Source organism: Manis pentadactyla, chromosome 14 (genome assembly GCF_030020395.1).
Source record: "Manis pentadactyla isolate mManPen7 chromosome 14, mManPen7.hap1, whole genome shotgun sequence".
Classification (NCBI taxonomy): domain Eukaryota; kingdom Metazoa; phylum Chordata; class Mammalia; order Pholidota; family Manidae; genus Manis; species Manis pentadactyla.
In genome coordinates, this window is record NC_080032.1 from 28,781,496 (window position 1) to 28,804,508 (window position 23,013).

Sequence of the window (23,013 nt, forward strand, 5' to 3'; positions counted from 1 at the left end):
TTAAATTCCACAGTGGAAATAAAATGTGCACTCAGTAAGAAAGGGCATGTCAGAATCCAAGTGGCACTTGGAATTTCTGAGAGAAACTCTCTTCTCTCTTTCTGTTTCACAAAGGCCCTGCAATGCAGGAGCCTGGCAATGCAGTGATTAGGGCTGAGCTTCCTGTGGCCTTGAACAATGGGCTTGAACTGGGGGTTGGGGGAGGCCACCTGAATCCTGCCAAAGTGTTGACCTTTGGCAGTTTCCCTTTGGCACCACCCTCATCTCTTTTTGCAGTAACTCTGGTGCTGAGAAAGGAGTCCTGGGCTTAGAATTACCAGATGTATATTTATTGAGTGCCTACTACGTGCCAGGCATTGTTCTAGAATCTTGAAGTCAGGGTTAACCCCAGATCCATCAGTCATAGCTAGGTCACTATGCCTTAATATTTCTCCCCATATGTAGGTGGGGCTAACAGTGCTCCCAGTTCACAGGGGCATTTTGATAATTAAGGGGGATAGCATAGGACCTGGCACACAGTGGGTGCTCAACAAGTGTTGCATTCAGTAGGATCTGCTTCCAATAACCCCTAAAAACTCCTCCTATATTGGCACCTCTCCTAGACTGCTCAAAGTGGCCCTGTCCAGGTCCACCCTACACAGATGCTCCATACCCTACGACCGTCCAGCCACTCAGATTTTTGCATTAAAGAACACTCTGGAAGTCTAATACAATACAATATTAATATTATATTAAAATGGCTTAATTGGTCACCTTCCCAGAAATGTTTACTGTTAAGTACAATTAAGCTTTTACCCATCTTTTAAGGACCAGTTCAAATGTCATTTCCTCCGGGATGCCTTTCCAGATCCCTCCCTACAGAAGCCATTGCTCCTCTTTGTTCCACCCCACTTGGTCTCTGGTCCTATAGCTGTGCAGAGCGCCACCTTCTGGCAAGCTCAGCAACTGCGCAAGATGCACCTGGTTTTAAGCTTCCAAAAAGGCTGGTGGAAGTCCAGCCGATTGTTTAGACTTGCTGACACAGGGCAGGGAGCCATGAGGTCATGATGAAAGTGATGTTTTAAGGTTAATCTGGAAGCTGGGAGCAGAATGGATTAGCAGGGAGAGACCACAGCAGAGAGGCCACAAGGCGGCCACAGGGACATTCTAGGAAGCAGCAGCATGAGGCTGCACATTGCCAGTCATGCAGGCCTCAACCAGCAGGGCTGCCTTCCTGGCCAGCAGGAGGACTTAGGCATAAAGCAAAGTACATTTTTTTCCAACCACACCAGAACACCCAAATACAGATTGTTTTCTGCCCCAACCAGCCATCTTGTGGATTAGGGAAACTTCTTAGTCATCTAAACGTAGCCCCTTGAAAGGTATGAATGTATTCCAGACCTAGCATCACTACTCAAAGTGTTTATTTGATTAAGAGAATGAAGACAAGTCACACAATGGAAGAAGATATTTTCAAATGCATAACCAATAAAGGGTGGGTATCTAAAATATACAGAGACCTCTTAATACACCAGAAGAAGAAAACAAACAACACAGTTAAAAAATGGACAAAAGATATGAACACACACCTCACCAAGGAAGGTATACAGATGAAAGTAAGCATATGAAAAAATGCTCCACATCCAATGTGTCTTGCCAATGGGTTTCAACTCAGGCAAGTTCATATGAATTCAATGTGACCAGAGAAATGACTGTAGAACATTCTTTGCGTGGAAGGGTGATACACAACTTTATTTCCACGATGGCAGATCAATCACTAGAATCCCTCAAAGCGAGTCTGCATGCATCAAGCCGGTCTCTGTCTCTGGGCCTCTCTACCTGCTCAGCTGTCTCAGTCTCTGTCCTCAGCACTGCCACCATTCCAGTCTCATCTCTGCTCTCCTGCAGCCTTGTAGCCATGCACAGTGTCACTCAGAGCACTGGGCGGAGCTCTTTATATAGAATCAATAACAACGTATTGCCCGCACATGTGTAGTGAGCTAGCTAAGCAGGGCCAGGTGAGATTCCTGGCCACGGGAACCTTCACTTTACCAACACTGTGTGATTGGGGAACTGAAAATTAAAACAATAATGAGATACCACTGCACAGAATGGCCAGTATCCCATACTGACATCAAATGCTGGTAAGGATGTGGAGTAACAAGGACTCTTACTGCTGATGAGAAAGCAAAATGTTGCAGCAACTTTTGGAGACAGTTTGACAGTTTCAAATAAAATGAAACTTACTCTTACCATGAGATCTAGCAATCATGCTCCTTGGTATTTACCCAAAGAGCTATAAGTTTATGTCCACAAGAAAACCTGCACAGAGATGTTTATAGCAGCATCATTTATAATCGCAAAACCCTGGAAGCAACCAAGATGTCCTTCAGTAGGGGAATGAATAAATAAACTGTGGCCCATCCAGGCAATGGGATGTTATTCAGTGCAGAAAGGAAGTGAGCTAGCAAGCCATGAAAAGACCTGGAGGAACCTTAAATGCATATTACAAAGTGAAAGAAGCAAATCCAAAAAGGCTACATACTATATGTGTCCAACTATACAACACTATGGAGATGGTAAAAAGAGCAATGGCTGCCAGGGGTTAGGCAGGAGAAAGGAATGAATCGGTGGGGTATAGAGGAATTTTAGGGCAGTGGAATTATTTTTGACACTGGAATTGTGGATCTATGTCATTATACATTTGTCTAAACCCAGAGAATGTACAGCACCAAGAGTGAATACTAATGTTTACTGTCTACTTACATTAATAAGAATGTATCAGTGTCATCTCATCAGTTATAACAGATGAACCACACTAATATGGTCTGCTGGGGGAGTAATATGAGAATTCCTTATAATTTCTGCTCAATTTCTCTGCAAGCCCAAAACTGCTCAAAAAAGTCTTAATATTTTTTTAATGTGTATTTGAAAACTCTTTCTATCAGTCAGGGTAGACTGTGTTGTGCTGTGGTAACAAATGAATTCAAAACCTCAACTTAAGACCACAGAGGTTCAGCTCTCACTCACATGACCATCTGTGGATAAAGTGAAGGTTCCTGTGGCCAGGATTCTCACCTGGCCCTGGTTGGCTAGCTCACTACACACATGTGGGCAATACGTTGTTATTGACTCTATATAAAGAGCTCTGCCCAGTGCTCTGTGCTACGTGGTGGCACGGCTGCAAGGCTGCAGGAGAGCAGAGGCTGGAGTGGTGGCAGTGCTGAGGAGAGAGACTGAGACGGCTGCAGGAGCAGAGAGGCCCAGAGGCACAGACCAGCTGAGTCTCAGCTGGCAGACTCAGCTGAGTGGATGGGATTCTAGTGATTGACCTACCACTGTGGAAATAAAGTTGGGTATAACCCTTTCACCCAAGAACATTCTACTGTCATTTGTTTGGTCACATTGAATCCATAGTGAACTTGCCCGGGGCTGAAACCCATTGGCAAGACACCATCTTTGCAGGACCAGCAGTGGGCATGGCTCCACGCCTTCTCCGACAGAGACTCTTTCCTCACCCGCATTTGATCAGGCTCCTCTGAGTCCACCCATCTCCCGATCCTAGCTCTTTCCTTGCCCGCCTGCATAATCCAATGATAGCAAGAATCCTGCTGAGTCCGTTTGGAGGGAATCCCTCCCATCCTTGGTAGCAGATCACTCTCCCTTTCTAATAAAGTGCCTCATCCCCACCCTTGATGTCTGATCATGCTGGCCTGCCTTTGGCAAGAATCCCTTCTGGTCACTCTAGAATCCGCCTTACACTGGATGTCTCCTCTCAGTGATTTGCCATCTACCAACCCCACCCACTCTGCTCCTTGGCTGTAAATCCCCAGCTGTCTTTATTGTGTTTGGAATTGAGCCCAGTTCTTCACTGAGGTCTCTTCCCTTATTGCAATGGTTTCTGAATAAAATCTGTCTCCACCACCTGAACAGAGACTGGCTCTGGCTCTCTCTAAGATCACTCAGAGGCCAGGCTCATGGTGGGCGGTGGTGAGGGTTAAAAATGCTTTTCAGGCCTTCTGCTCCACCCCATTTCATCCCTTCAATAAGGTGCAAGTCTTTGACTTGAAAGAAAATGGTAACTAGATTGGTCAACACAAACACCTAAAACATTGCTAAAGTAACAATATAATTTTAAAAATCAACTTGACAACAAAGTAGGAAAAAACATTTGCAGACAAACATGGGAAAGACTGTTCAATTTCACCAGAAATTAAGTCAGTGCAAATTAAGCCTAGAAGAAGACAGCCATATTTCAGCTATCAAATCATCTTTTTTTAGCAATGCCCAATGTTGGCAAAGGGACTGAGAACAGGGTGCTCTCACACAGAGCTGGCAGCATAAATTGGCAGGCAGATTTCACAAAAGCATCAAAAACTTAAAACTTAGTCATGTCTTTTGGCCTACCCATTCACATCCAGCATTCCCCCCTAAAGATTTGCCTACAAACGTTTTATGTTTAAAAAGAAAAAAAAGAATGTTTGAAAGGGAAAAAAAGAAAAAAACATCATAAAAATGGCCAGTAGCAGTGTTAAGAGTTAAAAATGAAACATGGTGTAGGAATAGATTATTACTCTATAATATCAATAGAATGTTAGATACCACTATAAAATATTATATTTAGGGTACAGCTTCATTGAAAACCTCCACCAATTTTTAAATTGTTGGGGGAAATTGTCCACATGTGCATATTTGTATTTTGTGGGGAAGAGGGCCTACCACTTCTATCGGTTTTTCAAAGGGGTTGATAATTATTAGTTTAAATATTTCACAATCTGAAAAGATGTATTTGCCATATATTTACCCTACATTGTCACAGAAAACAACAGCTTTCAAAGCTAAACAAATTCTAGTATTTGTGTACATATACATACATGTGAACACATACATAAAAATATACTCATCAAAATATTCACAGTGGTTACCTCTGAATCACACACACGTTCCTGGATGACTTTTCTCCTCTCCATTTTACTAAACTGTCTTTTCTGAAATTTCTACAATTGAACATCTATTACTTTTGAAGTAAGAAAACTTCTATTTTACTTTTGCTGAAACTGGCCAGCAGCATAAATTCACAAAGAGTTTCCCACTGGTTAGAAAAAAAGGTGGAGTGTTTTTAAAATACTTCTTTCTTTCTTGTCTTTAGTGGACCTGACCCCTTTTCGGGGTGGGGAGGGGTCCTCCGACCCCTTTCGGTGAACTCTGTTGCCTTTTGCGAGCATGAATCACAGGCAGATCCGGGGCACGATGTGTTTTTATACATCAGATCCTGGTTTTGAGCTCTTCTGATTGACGGCACTCAAGGATCTCCAGGTGTCCAGTGACAAAGGCTGTTGTAAATCCAAGAATTGTGTGTTTCTAAATCCATTATTTTCAAATCCTCAAATTGTTAAGGATAAATTACCATTATCTTCTTGTGGTGTGTAAATTCGTTCGTATTCCACTCGTTCCTGTATTCTGGTAATTCTCAGCCCTGGCTGCACATTGAAATCACCTGGGGAGCTTTTAGAGCTGTCAGTGCCAGGGATCCACTGAGGGGTAAGGTCTAAGGACTGTGCACTTTTTAAAGACTCCCAGGCTATTCTGATAAGCATCCAGGATGGGGACGTCTTGATTTATCCATCCCACTAATAGTCATTAAGACCCTGCATTAGTTTCCTATGGCCACTGTGGCAAATTACCACAAACTTAATGGCCTAAAGCAGCAGAGATTTATTGTCTCGACGTTCTGGAAGTCAGAGCTTCCACATCAAGGTGTCAGCAGGGCTGGACTCACGCCTGAGGCTCCCGAGAGGATGCCCTCATTGCCTTTCCAGCTTCTGGGGCCTCCAGGCATTCACTGCTGCCCCGGTTCGTGGCCTCCTCACTCCTCCCTTCTCCCTGCCTCCATCTTCCCATGGCTTCTCCTCTGTGTGTCTGTCTTCTAAAGACACTTGCCATTGGACCGAGGGCCTACGCAGATAAACCAGGACGATCTCCTAATCCCAGATTTTTAATTACCTATTTTCCAAATAAAGTCTCATTCACCAGTTCCGGGGATGAGGAAGTGTTCACACCTTTTGAAGGGCCACCACCCCCTGATGTCCATGTGCTAGATGGCCTGCCAGTGCGGTGGGCACTGCTTTCAGTCCAGGTGGGGCAAGAGAGCTGGAAGATGCAGAAGGAAGGAGAGTGGTGAGGTGGTGCACGGCAGGGGCAGCTGTGCAAACCGTTCACAGAGCCCAGAGCTGCGGATCAGGGTGTGGGCTTTAAAGCCAGATTGCTTTGGTGATGTACTGGTTCTGAGACCTTGGAACATCATTTAAACTGATCCACACATCTATTAAATGAGAATCACAGTAGTGGTCCACCTCATTGGGTTCTAATACTCCTGGCTTTTACTTTCCTAAAAGAGTTACGAGAGTGTCTGCACCTAATAAGCATTTTGTGGTTTTCCAATAGATCTTTAAAATAAAGAATGAACAACAGAATCACACAAAATTATCCTCAAAGACGTACTTAGGCGTTTCCCCCTGGTCCATTTCCTACCTGTCAATACAACCTTGTACAGAATGAAAGATACCAACGCAAACTGAGTCTGATGGGAAAAAAACTGCTCCCACTTCTTAGAGATGGAGATAACTGTTACCATCTCTGAATTTTGGTGTTTTTTCATTTTTTTTTAACTTCAGTAAGAATCCCTAAGTGCAATGAAAGACCTAGCCTGGTCCATGTTTCATAAATACATAAAATGACACTTGGCACAGAACTTGCTCATGTAACATGGTTTCTTGCTTAAGGGTCAACTGTTAAATATCACAAAAAGCAATGAGTTAGTCAAGTTAGTCAAAATGATGATCCCTTTTTCTGCTCAATTTGTTATAACGTTTTCCGCATTTGAGTAGGCAAAGAAAATCTCCTGAAAGAGTCCCTCCAGACTCTCAAACACGGTAACACTTCACAGTCAGCACTGGACTTCGATCGGAGTTTACCTTGCGCTGGCTTGCAGTAACATGCCGGGTGTCCACTCCCTCAAAGGAATCTGTTCCAGGTCTTGCTTTTCTATCCCATGGAGAAGCACAACTCACCTTTCATGGCATGCCACTAAGCTTTTCTCCCTTTCTTAGATGAGAATGAGCTCTGTATTGTGCTTTCTGACCACATAAAAAGTTGCAGCTTATTTTCTCTGCAGTTTGGTTCCCAAAAGCTGGACAGAAACTTACTCGAGGAACCACGCTGTCTCAAGCTCCAGGGTTTGCACGTGGGTCATCTGTTAGCCAACTTTCATTTCCTTTGGTTCTGCACTATCTGCTCTGAACACTTCCAAATTTGCTTATTTTTCTAATCTCTTCTCTCCCCTTTTGGCAACACTAATCTTTATCTCGTGGTTTTCATCTTTATTACTCACATTTCCTCACAATGAGTGTTCATTAAAATATTTTAAATTAAGACCTTCTCTGCCTTTCGAACCGAGCACATTGGGTCTTCCCATGTAACACATTTTTTCATTCTTATCACAGAGTTTCAGACAGTTTGTGTATTATACTCTATTAAAAACTCCATTCCGCCCAAGGTTGTCACAACTCAGAGATTACAGCTTTCTGCGGGATGTTTTGTTAGGGATGTATTCATATATTCACTTTGTTAGCCAGCAAACACGGTCCACCAGCCTGTATTTCACACCTCATTTGATATCGCAATTCAACAAAAAAGTATAAAAAGAAGCAATTATTAATTTAGATTATGGAATGGATTTTAGAGGGTTATTAAGTATAAATTGTCACACTGAAGCAACAATCCCTGTCTATACAGCCCAAGGAGGTCAAAAACTGAGCGTGGAGGAGAAGGTGAAAGAGACAGAGAACACTGGGATGGGGGAGCGCCTCCTGACTATGTAACTCTGGTTACATAACTACTTTTTGTCTCTTAGAACCTTTTTTATGGCTTCCAAAGATAAAGCAAACTTGATTCTTACAAACCCCAAAGTAATAACCACAGCCTACATTTTCCTTCAGTTTAAAACATCACCACTTATCAACCTAATATTTCAACAAAATCAATTTCCTATGCATAGACCACGGATCCTGCTCCTTACGCACCCAGTGGTTCGACTTGGGATTTTTTGGCTTAAAATAAGGATGGTGGGAAAGCAATATGCATTCAGTAGAAACCACACTTTGATATTGGATCTTTTCCCAGGCTAGTGACATCACCCTCCTGGGATGCTGGGCAGGGCAGCGAGCCGCAGCCCCTGGTCAGCCACCAACCCCAAGAGTCAACAGCCAACACACTGACAACCATCCCACAACCACAGGGCCATTCTGTTTCTCACTTCCGGTTCAGCATTCAGTACATTACATGAGCTATTCAGCACCTTATGCTCAACGGCCAGCTTACGTAGGTGTTCTGAGCATGCTTAAGGTAGGCTGGACAGAGCTGCAATGTGCAGTTGGTTAGGTGTCTTACATGCATTTTTCACTTCTGATATTTACACCTTGGGATGGGTTTATCTGGATGTAATTCCACTGTAAGTCAAAGATATATATACCCACACAGTGATTTCTGAGGGCACAAGTCGGGGCATCCCTGGGCAGACAGCACCTTGACCAAGTGCAGCAAGCACCACAAACTGCCCACTATTCTCCCACCCTTCTTCCCTTATAGCAAAGACCATCTCCCACTAAAAAGCCATAAAACCAGACATTCACCTTCCCAGACTACCCTGCTTATTGGGCAAAGGTATGGAACCCACCACATACCAATGATCTAAAGGGGAGGCACTCAGGGGTATTGTTGGAAAGGTCTTATCCCCTGGTAGAAAGAAGGATAGGTGGAGAAGCTCCCCCCTCCAGTCTTTGTATACAGCTGGGTGAGTCTGTGTTGCCTGGAACTGCTGTAGCCATCTTGCACCCATGAGAAACAAGCTGGATGGTGACAGCCAATGGACTGTGTACCATAAGGACAGAACATGCCTGGATGACATGTACTGCTGAACTACGAAGTCACCCCCCCAAACTTCTTGTCCTGCAAGTTGATAAAGCCCTACTTCACAGCTGCTCTTAGGGGGGTATTTTTTATGGGCAACAGAAAGCACCTGAGCAAATGTAAAAATCCCAGGCACTCTCCAAATACTGACAATGCAGGATGTGGGAATGCTCAGCAGGCAGATGGAGATTTCCAGGGACACATGAGGTGGCAGAGCAAAGGCTCTGTCAGGATATAAAGGGGGCAAATGGAAAAATTGAGTCTGGAGTGAGAGGTACCCAGTCACTAGAGCAACATTCCTAACAGAAGGCTCTTGACCACTCAACCTGAGTCACTTCCTTCCCTTTGAAAGATATCTTCAAAAGCAGGCAACACGGGATCCTAGCTGAGGTTGGCGGGGGCACCGGGGCAGAAACAGCACTCTGCATACAAATCCACTGGGAAAGGCAATCTGTCCATTGTTTGTGTGCCACCCCACCCCACGCTGCCTCTCATTCACTCATGGAGTGCCCCCTCAGTGCCCACTGTGGACCTTAGACAGTTTAAATACTGGAGAAGGTGGCAAAGAGAACAGGGTCTGACACTAGAAGGTGACAACAGATCTGGGATTAGTCTCACCCTGGCTGAAGCATGAGCTGTTGGTGGTTTTAAAGTGAAGGGGTGCATGCCCAGCCCAGCTCATCTGCCCAACCACATAAGCAACCCCATAGAAAACAGGCATTCAATAAAGGGCAGAGAAAGAAGAGGCAAGGAGGCTGCAGAGAAGGCTGCTGCGGCAGGAGTGGGAGCTCTGTCTGTCTGCTGGGCACCCTGGGACATTAGCAATGACCTTCTCCCTCTGCTTCCCATGTGAGCTCAGCCCCCAAAGACCCAAGGCTGGTATCCAGGCTGGAGAGGACAAGCTGCCTGCCAGCAATGCCAAGTTCACCCAGCTTAACACTCAGAAGCCATATGCCATCACCCAGGGGTGATATTTGCAGGATGACTACATTGAAGCACTAAGAGACAATTACACACTGGCTACAGCCACCCTCCATTTGCTCCTAGAAGTACATTTCCCCTCAGCCTCTGAGATCATTTTTATTTCCCTCATTTCATTCTTCAACTCTTCACTGCAAACGATAACAATAATAATAATAATAAATTCTTAAAATATGGTTCCCAAACCCTGTGCAAATGTGACTTCAGGTAATTTTAGGGACTGCTAACTGAATTAGGGCATCGGTGCAGAAAGATCATTGAGAATAAAACCTCATCCAGAAGCATTTTCCATAATGCAGCCACTCAGAAGCTGGAAGATGGAGCTTTGCCGATAAGCCCAAAGGAGCACATTCCCCATGAAATACAGAGGCATCATTACTTATACCCAGGTTATTTGCTATCAGCATTTGCAGCCAGCACCAGCCCCACCCCTACTGAGGTGGCTGGAGGATCTCAGCGCTCACCTGCTCTGCGTATCTGGGCGGTGGCCCACACAGGTGAGGGTGGCCGTGGTCTGCACACTGCCATTGTCTATTTCTTCCTGGACGGCCCACTGGTCGCTGCTGATTCTCACTGCCATGATCCTCACACCTGCTGCTGCCTTAATTCTGCGGGGTGGAAAAATAAAACACACACACATATATATATATAAAACCATTTCAGTTCAAAACAGGTGGTAAAAATATGGAGCTAGAGCAGGACTCCCCTTCCCTCTGGGCAATGTAGGGAAGAGTGGCAGTAAATTGCTTTCCTCTGAAAACTAAGCATTCCTTTATTTTACAAGCCCTAAAGTAGGAGCCCCAATATTTGGCCACATGCACTGATTCTCTATTTAATCCATGTATTGGGAACCAGATTGCTTCCTGCTTCAGGGGCCCCCATGTGATAGAAATGGGCATGAGCAGGTGGGCCAGCAGGGCCTGCACTTCACCTGGTGAGGGGGAGGGTAGCCCGAGGCAGAGGTGGCAGGAGAGGCTGTGGGGCTGCGGCGGCCCAGCGGATGCCACCCAGGGGACCAGGAGGAGGTGAGTGGCACTGCCACCCAGGGAGAAGGAAGTGATGGGTGCCTATCATCCTCAGGATAAGAACAAACACCACATTCAGGCAGGTAATGTGGCCGGGCACTGCCTGGTACCAAGCTGGCTGAACTTCTTTCCCAAGAAAAGAATCCGAGGACCCAGGTGCTTTGGCTAAGGAGAGTTTGCAGCCTGGCTTGCCTCCCATTTGTTCTGCTCTGAAAATGATCCTCTGGGGCTAGGAAATGGAGCACATCTTCCCTAACATCAGGGATCTCACAGGCAGCAAGCAAGCTCTCCAACAACGGCTCTGGAACCTGCCCGGATGCTGTGGGCATGTCTGGAAAGCATGAGGAGGAAGGCATGGCTGCAGAGCACCCCACTGTCACTGTGCTTAGATGTAAGTGATACCAAAGATGCGTGCTTGGACACTGCAGAGGGTCAGCATGTGCTTAGCTGGGAAGGTGCTGACCCTCCCTGCTTCTCAGAGCCCTGTGCACCAGCCAGAAGTGCCCAGGGAGGCTCTGGGCACCCTCTCCCACAGATATATTAAAAGAAGGATTATTCAGCCATAAAAAGGAATGAAGCACTGACACACGCTACAATGTGGGTGCACCTCAAAAACGTGATTCTAAGTGGAAAAGAAAACAGATACAAAAGGCCACATAGTGTATGATGCCATTTACATGAAATGTCCAGAGCAGGCAAATGCATAGGGACAGACAGCAGATGGGGGGGGAAGGGGGGCGGCTGGGGGGCCGGCGGAGGGTGAGTGCTCACCTAACCAGTATGGGGTCTCCTTTAGGGGACACGAAAGTGCTTTGGAGCCAGTTATTGGTGGTGTTCGCACAACACTGTGAATGTACGAAATGCCACTGAATTGTTCCCTTGGAAATGATTAATTTTAGGTTCTGTGAATTTTATCTCAATTTAAAAAAGAAAGACAATGGGAAAGAACCGATGAATGACTCTTCCCAGGAGTGGTTGAAACTTTAAAAAAACTTATCAAAATCAAAACATCTTTAAAACCCAAAGAAGAGATCCTCTAAAGGCAGGATTTCAAGCAGCAGGAGAGAGTGTTCTGGACTCAAGAATTACCTTAAAGCCCCTGATTTTTCCACCTACCATAAAGAGCCCTGGGAGTACAATTAGGGGATTCAAATACCTGCATATCTAATTAAGTAGAAAATAAATGTTTCTGCATCCTTTATTCTCTTCCCTGTAGGTCCTTACACAAACACTAAGACATTCACCTGCCAGCCCTTGCACACAGCATTTTCCTGGGAAATCCCAGCAAACACAAGCAATTCCCTCCCAGGACTCAGATGCCACTCTCTGCCTTGACTTGATCACATTTCCTGCTGAATTCTGGTAACTAAACTTGCTACACCTCTCAAAGCTTTCTTTCTCGCCATCATGATGTTCTAGGAATTAATTTATGTAAAACATGAATAGAGTCATCCTGTTCTGTCCCTACTTGTAGCCATTACATCTAGCTGCCAAAGGGGCCATTTCAGAGAATGTTCCAGAACTTGTGTCTTGCTAAGCAGAGTCCTCCTAGAGCCAAGGGCACCACCTTGCTTCTATTTTAACAGCTCATCATGTTCTTGCACATATGCACAACTGCTCACAGAGGTCTTTCTCCAAACAGCACCAGGGGCGGAATTATCACTGCTGTCCTTGAAGTCCAGATGAGTAACTGCAACCCTCCCATCCCCAGGAGTAAGTTACTAGCTGGAGGTCACAGAACTGAGGAATGGCAGAGCCCAGATAAGAAATCAGATCCCCTCACTCCCAAACCTGCTCCCCTTCCTACCCACTCCACTGTACATGTGCATCCTTTATGGCCTGCAAATGCCCAGTGGTTAAGCCTGCCACCACCCAAATGGCTGGATGAACCTCCAAATATAATGTTGTATAAAAGAAGCCAGGTACCAAAAGGGGAACCCATACAATCCCCTTTATGGAAGTCTGAAACAGGCAAACTGATCCGTGAGGTTGAAGTGAGCACCATGATCACCCTCTGGGGGAGTAACGGGAAGGTCCCCAGGGGTGGCTTCTGGGGAAGTAGCCATGTTCTGTTTCTGCTTCTGGAGGTGACTACATGGTGGGTGTGAGGACTCAACAGGCTGGGCTCACTTATGAGAGCTTTTCTGCACGTATGATGTAGTTCAGCATAAGATTCAAAACAAAGCAAGAAGACCTCTTGTTTGTACCAGGGATGCAAGTCCAGCCAGGGGACATTCACCACTGCAGGGGATTTCTCCACTGTGCAGCTCAGTGAGAGGCCTCAAGACAAGTCAGCCCCCACCACTGAGGACACATGGGGCTGCTTCCCGAGCCTCCATCACCTCTTAAGGTGTCCAGGGCCCTGCCCTTGTTCTGAGGGGCACAAGGATCTGAAACTTTGACCTTACCTATGATGAGGAAGAGTCTTAGAGTCCACATGAGCACCCCTCCTGGTTGGCCCGGGGCTAGGTGACTGCCCAGCAGCTATAGGTAAGTAGGGAGAAAGACATTTGGAGTCCAGGCCAGCCTGCACCCAGCAGGAACAGGAGACAAGACAGAGACCGTAGTGTCTCCAACTCATTCCCCTGCATCTTTTTACCCCACAGCATCTACCGCCTCGCAGGGAATAGGAAAACTTGCTTGGTGAGTGCACCTGAGTCTTTGTCTTAGACCATCCACTTGAAAACTAAATACTCAACTCTTAGCAGGATTTTTGGGTTGTCTCATTGTGCACACAGTGGGTGTGAAGTAAAGGATTAACCCTGTGCACTGACAGGCTCTCTGCTTGTGGTTACAATATAGCTGCAGCAGCTCTAAATCTCATCCTCATCCACAAAGAAAAAGCAAAATCCTCTCCCCCAGGACAAAACCCTACAGCCAGGTTTTCAATGATTGAATCAGACTGAGTATTTAACCTTGGACCAGTAACCATGGCTTAGCAGGTGGAAGAACAGTGCTCACTGGTTTAGCCAGTCAACAACCACCCCTGCACTAAGAGTGACATTAATCCCATTAATCCCAAGAGTGCAGAGAGTGACTCCTCAAGGGAAATTCAAGTTACAACAGAGGAAATGAAGGCTGGGTATCAAAAACACAAACCTGAAGCCAAATTATGGAGGTTCTGCCTCTCTCCTAAATACAAGCTGTGAAATGGTGCCTGAATTGCAGCTCTTAGTTCAAACTCTTTCCAATTTTAGATTATATTTGTTTGAACAATTTAAGCCCAGAAAAATCCATGTCTTGAATATTCATTGTGTTTCGGAGAAATATTTTTAGGTTTGGTGATATTCTTAACGCTTGTTATTTAAAAACAATATCTAAAACCATGTGGAAACTATTAATGGTCTCTATGCTGTAATGAGCTTCAGGGATTTGGGGGCTGGTCAAGTAAGAGAGAAGACCACAAGGGGGCAGTAGCACAAAACAAGCTAATAATGGCAAGGATTTGACAGGCTCTCACAACTCCCAAACCACATGGCCTGGGGCAGCTACCACCTGGAAGGGAAGGAGGGCAAGGGAGCTCTGGTGGGCAGCAGGATCAGACAGGTGCTTAGGTCTCTAGGTGATGTTACTAAGCAGCACAGTGGCAAGTCTTGGGGTCAGAGAGCTCGAAGGCACAGCTGCAGGTGGGGTCTTATGGCTACAGGGTCTATGGCTAACACATTGGGCACAGTTTTGCAGGGTATGCAAAGCAGGCAGGCTCTAAGTGGCCAAAAATATGCCTTATTTGGGATACATCTAAAACAATTAGATGTGCAAACATTTGAATTGGGCACTGGCAGGCTTTTGAGCTAAGAAGTCCCAGTCTGCTGTGAAGAAATACACAATATAGGGGCCACGTTTGGCTCATTTATATAACTTCTTTCTGACAATCACAAAAACTGACATTTATGTTTCCAAAGGGTCTTCATTATACAAATATTTGCTATCGGAATTCTTGAAGTTATGGGATTACACAAGGAAGAAAACGTTGGCAGAGTAAGCAACTGTCTACTGATGACCTGACCCTTCATAAGACTGGCCCCCACGCACGTGGCCTTGGGTGACCACAGCATCCACCCCACCTGTGCAGCAGCTCTGCCATTTGGGTTGGCTGGGCTCTGCTGATTGGCAGCTATAAATACAATGCAAACCTATTACAAAGTGAAATTGCAAATCTCCTGGTACTGGAGGACTGATAAATGCCAGCAAAGCTGCTGAGAGACAGAATCCCACAGGGGTCACCAACTACCCGTCAAGAGATATTTATTGACAATTAACAAGCAAACAGGAGAAAATCAACGAGGATAATAGGTGTTTTGAAAGAGAGCATTTTGAATAGCAAAGCATTTGGGGAAATGGGGGAGCCCTCAACTATTTCTGCTAAATTCATTCTTTTTTGTGATCCAACTGGCAATGTCAAGTGTGAAAGGAAAAAGGCAATATTGTGCAGTTATATAAAATTGGAGGGAAATAACAGCAAATTGTCAACAGGCAACACATGCTTTGTTCTGAGAGGCACACAGTGGGAATTACTGAACCTAAATTTTGTTCAATATAAAACAAACTTGTTGTGATAATCTGTCCTTCATTTCTCAAAGAAGAAAAAAATCCCAATCAAGTTCCCTTTGTCCCACTGTTTTCAATGAGATTTACATTCCCATTTTCAGTGGGTTAATTTTAACTGGCCAAATACTCTCAGATTAAAGAAAAACTCCCCATAACACTCTTGCTGCTTCAAATGGCAATGCTCTTAAAAATGCACATTTTGCATGTGTAAAAATAAGCTTACATTCTGTATTGCTGGGGAACTGGCTTCCTCATGGTTCCTAAAACAGCACAAGCCTTCCTGCCTCTAAACCTTTGCCCTTGCTGTTACCTTGTCTGGAAGACACCCACAGGACACAGTCCTTGATCTTCAGATTGGGGCAAATGTCCGTGAGCCCTTCTGAGGCCACCCACTCTAAAATACAACACCATCTAATACCCACATACTTTGTTCCCTTTGCTTATTTTTCATCTTCCTGCTGGATATAAGCACCAGGTGAGCAGGGGTTTTTACATGTTTTGTTTACCACTTTATCTGTGGTTCTGAGAATGGGAGGCACTTAATGAATATTGGTAGAATGAAGAGTCTCTGTGCTGGTGTCATGTGTCTCTGGATGCTCCATAAACATCAGACTTTGAGGACTGAAGGTCCCAATCAGAGACAAAAGCTGCCCAGGGCAGGGGAGGGTAGGTAAACACTGGAACCCCAGGGAGAAGTGATTCTCAAACTTTGAAGCACATCAGAATCACATGGGCAGCTGGCGATGATCTCTGGACCCAACGTCCAGAGATTGTAAGGTAGTATGTCTGGGGCAGGACCCAGAAGAGCTGTGTTTTATAACACGCTGCCATACGGATGCAGGTGGTCCCCAGAACACACTTTGGATATCAGCATTAGAGGACACGTTTCAGACGATCACATTCTGTCGAGCGGAGTAATGCCAGGGAACTGGAGTGTTTGACACAGTTTCCGTGATAAGTCCTGCCCTGGGCCCTGGAGCACTTTCACGGTGTAATGCAGGGAACTGTAAAGATACTTTTCATTTGGATTCTCCCAGCAAACCACTTTCCCTGTGATAAATCAACCAGAGAGAGAGATGCATTCATCTCCCACTAGGCACCTGGAGGCTGGCAAAGCCTGGCTCTGCTGAGAGCTCGTTTCAGACTATGATTTAAACTTGAGAAGATTGCAAGGCAGGACATAAGCCTGGGAGGGAAGACTGCCACCCAGGACCTGCTGAGATGATTACAGAGCAGGTAGGCATCCCCTCCTGTCCAGGTGGCTGAAAACCTGAAAGTGGAGGATAGATATTTTGGGTCTCTGAATCCGAAAGAGAACAGGAACCATCTTGAAGGACAAAAAGACAACCTGTGTTGGGAAAACACATAATCCATCAGAGCAGAGTGTGGAGGACGTGAATTTCAGCTCCAAGAACAGGAATGTGCAAAGAGGAATCTGATGCAAGTGAGAACTTTCTCCAAGCAACTCATGCCAATTCCTGTGGGGCTGTTTCTCCTCTCCTGTCTCACTGCTCGACTTAATCTTTCATCTAAGGAAGTCAAATTCTAAGCAAACTATATGTATAGCTTTTGACAAGTCAGAAATTTAACATTTTACAAGCAAAAAAAAAAAAGGTTTGGGTTTGGGTTATTTCAGTGTTTCTACCATTGCAGGTGCCTTGTTTTTTTGTTGTTTTGTTTTATTGGTTTGTTTGCTTTTACCTCATGGGAAACTGCTAGATATCAATCAGCAAAGTCAATTTCAGAGCAACAGGGTCCCTCAAAGCAAGAGAGACTGGTAGATAAGAATAGGCTTGTCAAGCTATTTCTACTACCATTCTAGAAATTTCTTCTCTACTCTGGCCAAGGCAACTCTGAGAATGGAAATGTCAGTAGGTTCCCCTATGCAGGAAGCTCCATTCAGCCTGCAAAGCCGATCTGGTCCTCAACCTGCTCTCCTGTGCGTTGTGTGATGAGACTGTCATTGTGCCACTTCCCTAACCAAAAGATGGGACTACAATGCAATCATTTCTTCCCTGACTCCAGCTTCATAGACACATGGCCAGTCTCAAATCCCAGGGCCTTCCACAGGTACTCTAACAGAAGACATTTACCCCAGAGCTTCCTGTGGGGTCTCTCCTACCTATGCTATGTATTAGGAGCTGTTATAAAAAATGACCATGAACGGGGGGAGCTTAAAACAACAGAAATGGATTCTCTCACAGTTTTGGAGGTCAGAAGTCTGCATGTAAGGTGTCAGGAAGGCTGGTTCTTTCTGCAGGCCCTGAGAGAGTCTGTTCCATGTGTCTTCCCTAACTTCTGCTGGCTGTAGCATTGCTTGGCTTGTGGACACATCCCTCCAATCTCTGTCTCCATCTCCACATGGCCCTCCCTCATGTGTATATCTGTGTCTCTTCTCTTCTTGCAAGGACACCAGGCATTGGATTTAGGGCCCAGTAAGACCTCATCTCAACTAAGTACATCTGCAATGACCTATTTCCAACTGAGGTCACATTTGAGGTTTCAGGTGGACATATATTGAGGGGAAATATTATACCTTCTATACAGGCACAAAGACCAAAAAAAAGGCAGGAGACAATGATGAGATTAGGAAAGTGAAGGTTTTACTTCATCTGAAGGGAGAGCCCAGAGCATCTTACTTAGCTACTTATTTAGTGCTGGTCCATACCATGTGTGGCAGACCACACAGGTGGTCCACTATGATCCCTGAAACATAGTGACCACAACTTTGTTTAGTCCTTTCCACTTCCATGGGTTGGACCTGTGACTTGCTTATAACCAACAAAATATGGTAAAAGTGATGGGATGTCACTCCCTGGTCACAGTACATTCTAGAACACTCAGTCTGCTAGCAGAACCCCTCTGGAGACAATCTCACACTGATGTCTTTCATGAAGTAAAAAACCATGCTGGGAGACCCATGTAGCAAGGAGCTGAGAATGGCCTCCAGGAGCTCAGGGCAGCCTCCAGCCAGCAGCCAGTAAAGACCCTCAGTTGTACAACAGCAAGGAAATAAACTCTGCCAGTGACATAAGTGAGTTTGGAAGTACATTCTTCCCCAGCTGGGTCTCTGGATGAGGACACAGGCCACCTGGTACTTGACTGCAGCCTGGTGAGACCCTGAGCAGAGGTCCCTGCTAAGATGTGCCTGAACCCCCCACCCACAGAAGCTGAGAGATAATTAATGAGCCTTCAAGTTTGTGGTAATGTTCTGCAACTATAGATAACAACCATGCCATGTTTTAAAATGTCTGATTTGGTGGCCAACACTTAAACATCAGGCAATTTCACATAAAAATCCAGATTCCTGATAACTCTTGAAAGACTAAAAGATATGACCCCCTGGGGCTTCCCGTCCTGCCCGTTAATACCTGGCTTTAGCTGCACAGCTGCCCCCCCAACCAGGGCCTGTGCTCTCCAGCTCGCCACAGTCCCCACCACTCCGACTGCCTCCCTGACCCTGACCCTGACGGCCAGTTGCCAGTAATCACTGCATTTGCTCAATGGTTTTTCTCTGACTTGACTCAAGAGGACATGGAAAGAGTTCTTGTGTCTATATCAGCTTTTCTCATAGCCAATCTTCTTGGGTCATTTATGTCACCATATGGTCCCTGTAGACCAGTGACCCTCAGTCAGTGCAGTAGCACCCCCTGAAGGGTACGTATGATAAGCAGGGGTGTTTGAGGTCTCCCAGTGACTGGAAGCAGGGGACACTGCTTGCATATTAAAGATTGGGCCAGGATGTAACATGCCCTGCAGTGCACAGAATAATCTGGAATGTGGTCTGTTCATCCACTTCACTTCTTAGCACAGCCTAAAGTGCCGGCTTACACCACGCAAATCAGTCCACCTTCAGATAATATTTAAATATCTGACGTGACAAAAAGCTCCCCCAACTTTCTCCTCTGTGAGTCCCAGCCATCGCCTCTGATCATCACACCCCACACAGTGACGTTAATGATAAAGTGTGCCTTCTTGACAGCAAAACTGTTAAACACACACACACACACACACACACACACACACACACACACACAGAAATCACTTAGCAGGGTGCAGGGAGGTTGATACTTTCTCAGGGCTCAATAAATGGCTTCTCATGATTCAATTACTAAGGCAATATTGTTTTATGGGAACCTTGGATTAGTAAATGTAGAGTGATTAAGAACCAGAAATGTTTTTGAAATAAAAGGGATTTGGGGAGTGGATACAGTCTCAGGGATTTAAGATTCAAAATGTGACAGAGGAACATTCTATTTAATTTCAGGTTTATTCTCTGAATATTTATTATATGTCAGGCATTAACCATCTACTGTGTGTAGGAGAAATGGGCAGTCCTAGGAGACAGACAGACAGACAGAACAGAGAAGTTACCACAGACTTTGAAGCTACATTTCTGGCTTAAAACCCAAATTCCAGCTATGTGGCCCTGGAAAAGTCACCTAACCTCTGGTGCCTCAGTTTCTTCATTTGTAAAATGGGACTATTAATAATGATACTTACATCACAGTGTCATTGCAAGGACTGAATGGAAACAGTATATACAAAATGCTTCAAGCAGAGCTTGGCATATAATAAGCTCTATATGGCATTCACTGTGCTGGCAGTGGTGGCAGGAGTGCCCTGGTGCTATCCCCGCCATAAACCACAGCCCTAAATGCTGACATTCCAAAGCATCCCTTGGTGCTAAAATGTTTGAGGGACAGACTGAGAAGTGCATGAATGCTGCAGGAGAATCACCCAGCAAGCTCCCAAACCTGGTCATCTCCCACACAGTACGGGCAGACTAGCAGGGTCTGCCCACCATCTATCCCCCTCTCCTGATACAGGACCCAAACTTCTCCCTGGGAGCCTCCCACACTCAGTCCCAGTAATTCAGGTCAAGCTGACTGCACCCTTAGCTTCAGGTACTAGCACTGTGTCCTCCTGGACTGACTGATTGGTCCAGGGAGGAGCCATGTGACCCAACCACACCAATCAGATCACCCCATTCCCTGGCCACAGCTGACTGGCTCCCAAATGGACTGGAGACCCAAAATCTGTCAGGAAGAGTTGAGCCTTGTTCTCTTCTTACTAAACAGCAAGTGTTACAAGAATCTACCACCTGCCTGAGCATGAAACCAACAAAGGAAAATAAAGGCAATGGTGGAAAGAGATGGCTTCCTTACCACAGTGTCTAAGCATCTGGATCCAGCCAGACCTGAGGCTGTCATTGCAACTTCTCAGTTACATGAGCCAGTATATTTCCTTTAAGCCACTTTGAGTTGGGTTTCTTCTATTTGCAACTGAAAGTGCACTGACAAAAACTGTCAGGCTCTGACATTTCTACCACCCAGAGGACCAAATAAAATCCTTCCAAAGTTCACAGAAGACACACATATAAATTTATACCCTGTAATCCAAGGACAAGAGAACAGATGGTGGAAGGACATTCAGTATTCAACCACCCTTGTGAGTACAGAGAGCAAATATTAAATCAAGGGAATCTACAGAAACAATCAGAGATCCTCCCCTTTGGCATATCCATCACTTCAGCAATAAATATTAATAAACAAAGCTAAGGTATGAAAAATTCAATTCACTCAAAAATAACCTGACCTTTGATGGAATTAAACTCATTTTCCATCAAACCAAACGTATTTGTAGAATGTTTGGTGATATAAATTTTCAAAGGCCTAGTAAAGAATCATTTTGTCACAGTAATTTAAAGGGTTTTGTGAGCCACGATGAATTTTTTTCATCTCTTCCTCTCCTACTCAGACAAAACCAAGGGCTCACCCTGATGCACTGGACGTTTCCTGTCCATGAAGCCCTGTCAGTAACCTGGATACTCACAGCCACCGAGGAATACCCGGACACACACATACATTTTCTCATCTTCATCTACCATCTAGAGTATAATGACCCACAGAGTTGTTTTTGCAACCCAGAACTTTCTTCAAAGTCCCAGATACACAGCCAGATGAACACCTTGAAATCAACTCTTAGAAGTCTCAAAGGACAAGGAAAATCAAGAGGTCCAAAATGGAACTCAAGATCAATCCATCCAAAAATAAAAACAAAAGCACCTTTCTTCTCTGGTCTTGTCTTAGTCCATTCAGGCGGTTATAACAAGACACCACAGATGGGTAAACAGCAGAAATTAACTTCTCATAGTTCTGCAGGCTGGAAGTCCCAGACCGAGGTGATGGCCAGTTCTGTTCCTGGTGAGGGCCTGCTTCCTGGTTTGCAGATGGCTGCCTTCTTGCTCTGTCCTCACAGGGCGGAGAGCAGAAGCAACAAAGGCTTCCTGTGTATTCATGTAAGGGCTCGAATCCCATCAGGAGGGCTCCACGTGCACCAACTAGGCACCTCCCAAAGGTCCGATATTCAGATACCATGACCCTGGGGATCAGGGTTTTAACATACCAATTTGGGGGGATACAAACATTCAGTCTAAAGGAATCACCATCCACCAAATTGTTCAAGTCAAAAACCTGGCAATCAACCTTGACCCCCTCCTTTTTGTACCTGCTTCCCATGTGAGGCCCATGCAGGTCCTAAATTAAGCAAACTCTGTTCTTCTCTCCATGCTCATGAAACCACCTAATGGAGGTGGCGGCTAAGCCAATAGCTTGGTGGCTAAAAGCATACACTCTGGAACCAGGCCTGATTCAAATCCTGGCTCTGCCATTTATTTATCTGCTCTGTGAGCTACTGAATCTCTCTGAGTCCGTTTCTTCATCTATAAAATAGAATCATAGCAGCCATCCCATAGATGTGCTATGAGGATTGCATGGTAAGCACAGTAGCTGCTATTTAATTATCTCTGCAGGTTGGCGGCTCTGTGCTTTCCTGCTGGTCCTTCAAAATTCCCCAGAAGCCCAAGATACCTTTCCCACCTGGTTGTACAGGTTATTTTGTCTCTCCTGAGATCCATTTTCTAGCCTGCTCTTGTTCAGAAGGAGGCACTGGAGGCTGACAGTTGTAGGCAGCATCCTAAGACGTTCCCTTGCCCTCCCTCTGGCTTCCAGTTGGGGTCAAGCAACAAAGGGGCATCAGGAGACTAGATAGGACAGAGGCTGGGGAGCCTACGGCCCTGGCTTCTCCCCCTGGTGGTGGGGGCTGAGCTCCTCTCCCCATGAACCCAGCCTGCGGGCACGCCCTGTCCTCCAGCCTCTGCTCTCACTGGGTCCCTGCCGTTCCCTCGCTGCCCTGCCTCCTGGGTAACTTGTCCCTCATCCCTGGGTGCTTCACCACCCCTGGCTGGCTCTGTTGACCCTGCTGCCACCTTCATTAAGTTCTGTTTGTGTGTACCAGCTCTTCCCTCCTGAACCCTCATAGATTCAGACTTTTGCATATATTTTTCCCTGTGCCTGAAGCCTTTTCCCTCACACCGCCCCACACCTCCAATTACCTGGATCACTCCTATCCACTTTTCAATCCTCAACGAATCAACAATTCCTCAGGGAAGTCTACCCAGATGCACAGGACCAGGTCAGTTTTTTTTTAACAGCACCTCAATTTTTCCTTC

The 23,013-nt window shown here is 45.5% G+C and overlaps 1 protein-coding gene across 1 annotated transcript in view; it reads right to left on the reverse strand.

Moving 5' to 3' along the window:
• LOC118930471 (transmembrane protein 132B) overlaps positions 1–23,013 on the reverse strand; it is a 328,876-nt gene that overhangs the window by 148,768 nt on the left and 157,095 nt on the right. Inside the window, exon 3 of the mRNA XM_036921803.2 lies at positions 10,392–10,535. Within this exon, the coding sequence (XP_036777698.2) occupies positions 10,392–10,535 (144 nt within the window). The remainder of the gene's footprint in view (positions 1–10,391; positions 10,536–23,013) is intronic.